The following is a 2,910-nucleotide window of genomic DNA, read 5'->3' as shown; positions in this document are numbered from 1 at the left end:
CTTAACTTGCTGCATAAGTTATTCTTGGCTATATGCTTTTATCTTTTGCTTTTTATAGTATTGTATCCCAAGCTCTTTGTATCTTTTTTCCACAAAAGTATGCTCCTCCTTTTCCCCACCTCAGTAACTTTTTTCCCCTTCTAGATTCTTGTTCATTATGCAATTTCCAAACTGTTTAAGCAAAAGGAAGGGGATAGACAGGAGTTTAAGACTTGGATGTAGTTCAAACCAAATCCCCTCCTACAAATTAGGAGTTAAATGAAAAGACACACATCAAGACAACCACTTAAAACTCAACTAATCATTTTTATTAAACATTCAAAAGTTTAGACTAAAGAGCTTTCATTCCCAATTGTCCTATTCTACAAACTACTGAAAAAGAGCAGCTTATACTTACTGATTATCAGTTTTAGCCCTTCTTGACTTTTCCACACTGCTAAACTTAAAATCAACTGTACTGAATCAGCTTTTCAATCCACTTTCTAATTTTCTGGAGTTAAGGCAATTAGCTCAAACCTCTCCTGTCCTATATACATGCTTAAATACATTTTTTTTCAGGAAAAAGATTTAAAACTGTCATCAGTTAAAACAGTATTTAAATTGCGTTCTCATCCCTTGAAACTTTAAGTTGTACAAAACACCTAACTAGAGTAGTTCAGTAAAAATTTCAGATCACAACTCAACTTTTGTTACATAAGAGAAATCCAGTGATGATACACAAGACTTGTATCATTTGTATCCTACTAGACCAGGAAACTGACATTTTCACATCTATTAGGAGACATGATATTTCACATAAGATGTTTTATTTTCCTTGATTTTAATGCTTTCTTCTGAACCTGTCTCATTTTTCTTATGATACTGATAAAAATAAAAAATAAACTTAACAGTGGTTGCATCAACTTATAAGAATTACAAAGTTAAAAATGAATGTCTCTTGAATTCACCTCATTCCACCCCAATAAGTCAGTTAGGAATTTCCCAAAATAAATCCTTTTTCTTCATCTCTAAGGAAGATAATCTATGCTCATCATAAACATCCTCATTTCAAATTTCTATACAGATCGATGATACCAGAACTCGAGTTCTCACCCAGGTTTTTTTTTTTTTTTCAATCAAATAACGAGAACTGAGGGAGAACTGTTTAAAAAGTACTCGATAATCTTTCGAAACTTTGAGATAGAAATTACCTTGGAAAACAAGAAACATCTTCAAAAAGCTTAGAAATAAAAAAAGGTCCTAAATTCACAGCAGCATGAGAACTGCTCTCCTAAATGGTCGCTACAATCTTTGTATATAATGAACAGTAACATGATCCTTTTCTAATTCTGTTAGACTGGATTAATAAATAGGAATCTGCTCAGTCCACACTTGGATGTCCCAACCAGCAAGACCTCAGGAGTCCAAAGCCTCTTTTCTCAGCTTTTGTCACCTGATCGTCTTTCAGCACGGGGAATATCAAGGTTTCCTGCTTAATTACTGTATAGTTCGGGGAAATAAGAGTTTTGGGATAAGTTCAGACACCATCTGGATCTGTCAAAAAGCCCGAGGTTTCTGTTTGTTGTTCTTTAGCTTTGGGTCTTTTTGTAAATGCGGGGCTTCCCGGTCTCACTGGTTCTGCACTATTTTCCCATAGCCGCCCCGCCCGGCATCGTAGTCCTGCCGGTACTCGTCGCGCACCTGGCCCCCGGACCTTCCGCGTCCGTACTGGCGGCCTTCGCGGAAGCCCGCGTCCCAGTCCGTGCGGATGATGCGGTCGTCCAGGCGGGTGCCGTTGATGTAGCGCATGGCGTTTTCAGCGTCGGCGCGACAGTAATACTCCACGAAGCAGAAGCCGCACGCCGTCTTCTTCACTTTGTCCAGGCCCATGATGATCTTCTTGATGTCGCCGCTTTTGCTGAAGAGTTCGTAGATCTGCTCCTCCGTGGTGTAGAAGGACAGATTGCCCACGTACAGAGTGCAGCTTTTCTTTAACAACTTTTCTTGGTCGTCCATTTTACCTCGGAAGTGCTGGTCGCGGTACCAGCCGAGCTCCACGTAGGAATCGCTCTGCAGAGCGCTCAGGAGTCCCCCCGACATGATGGCGGCGATACTGGGCGAGCGGTGGCGGCGGCGGTGTCCGGCCGAGAGAATTGGCGGCGGCGAAGACGAGGAGCCACAAGAACAGAAACAGCAACAAAACGCAGTCCGGCACTCCGGGAAGCAACTTTGTAGTGACTGGCAGCGGCCTTCCGGGGAGTACCGGAAGCTTCTCTAGCTGGACCAATCACAGGGAGCGCCGGGCCGGAAGTGCTCGACTTATTATCTCTTGCCGGCTCTAGTGAAAGAATCGCGACTTTGATGCCCCCTACTGTGGATAATTTTCTTTCGCCGAGACCTTCGATCTTTCCAAGATAGTGAAAAGTAATAAAAGGAATTGGGGAAAAAGCCGGGGATCTTTTTCCTTTTCCCGCCCACCCTAGTCCAGCGACCTGCGCCCTTCCCCCTTTCCCAGTTCGCCTTTAGGAATTCCTCTCACGGGACCTCATAAAACATTTTCCTTTCGGCGATGTAAATAAAAGAGAACCGGATGGTCCCTGCCCTCGGGGAGCGCGCATTCTAAGATTCTATGATTCAAATAGGTGGAACACAGGCTGGGCCTGTGTAATAAGAGAACAAGCGCAGGGGTTCTGGTTCTAATTCTGACCCTAAATCTCAGTTTCTTCATCTGTAAAATAGGAATGTAATGTTTCGGTCCAAGGGTTTTATGAAGAAACAGATTTGTAACTTGAAAAGTCCCAGTATGAATGATTGTTAGGGTTTTATTGATGGTGGCGATTGTAAGTCCAGGACAAAGAAAACAACATAAAAGGTTCCGAGTTAGGAGGAGGCCCCCTAGACAGTGAAGGCTGGCTACGGTAGGGAGAGAAA

At 42.8% G+C, this 2,910-nt stretch overlaps 1 protein-coding gene across 1 annotated transcript; it reads right to left on the bottom strand.

Annotated features, from left to right (window-relative positions):
• Positions 1-286: 286 nt before the first annotated feature.
• On the bottom strand, positions 287-2,585 carry LOC141565810 (nuclear cap-binding protein subunit 2). Its single transcript, XM_074309403.1, has one exon. The coding sequence runs from the start codon at positions 2,077-2,079 to the stop codon at positions 1,609-1,611; it is 471 nt and encodes a 156-aa protein (XP_074165504.1). The 5' UTR covers positions 2,080-2,585; the 3' UTR covers positions 287-1,608.
• Positions 2,586-2,910: the final 325 nt, after the last annotated feature.

This window comes from Sminthopsis crassicaudata, chromosome 4 (genome assembly GCF_048593235.1).
Source record: "Sminthopsis crassicaudata isolate SCR6 chromosome 4, ASM4859323v1, whole genome shotgun sequence".
Lineage (NCBI taxonomy): Eukaryota > Metazoa > Chordata > Mammalia > Dasyuromorphia > Dasyuridae > Sminthopsis > Sminthopsis crassicaudata.
Note: the sequence above shows the minus strand (reverse complement) of the source record. Positions and strands in the feature narration are given on the sequence as shown.

Bases quoted from the DNA above. Each gene is read 5' to 3' on its own strand.
- LOC141565810 (XM_074309403.1), bottom strand. From the start codon at position 2,079: ATGTCGGGGGGACTCCTGAGCGCTCTGCAGAGCGATTCCTACGTGGAG.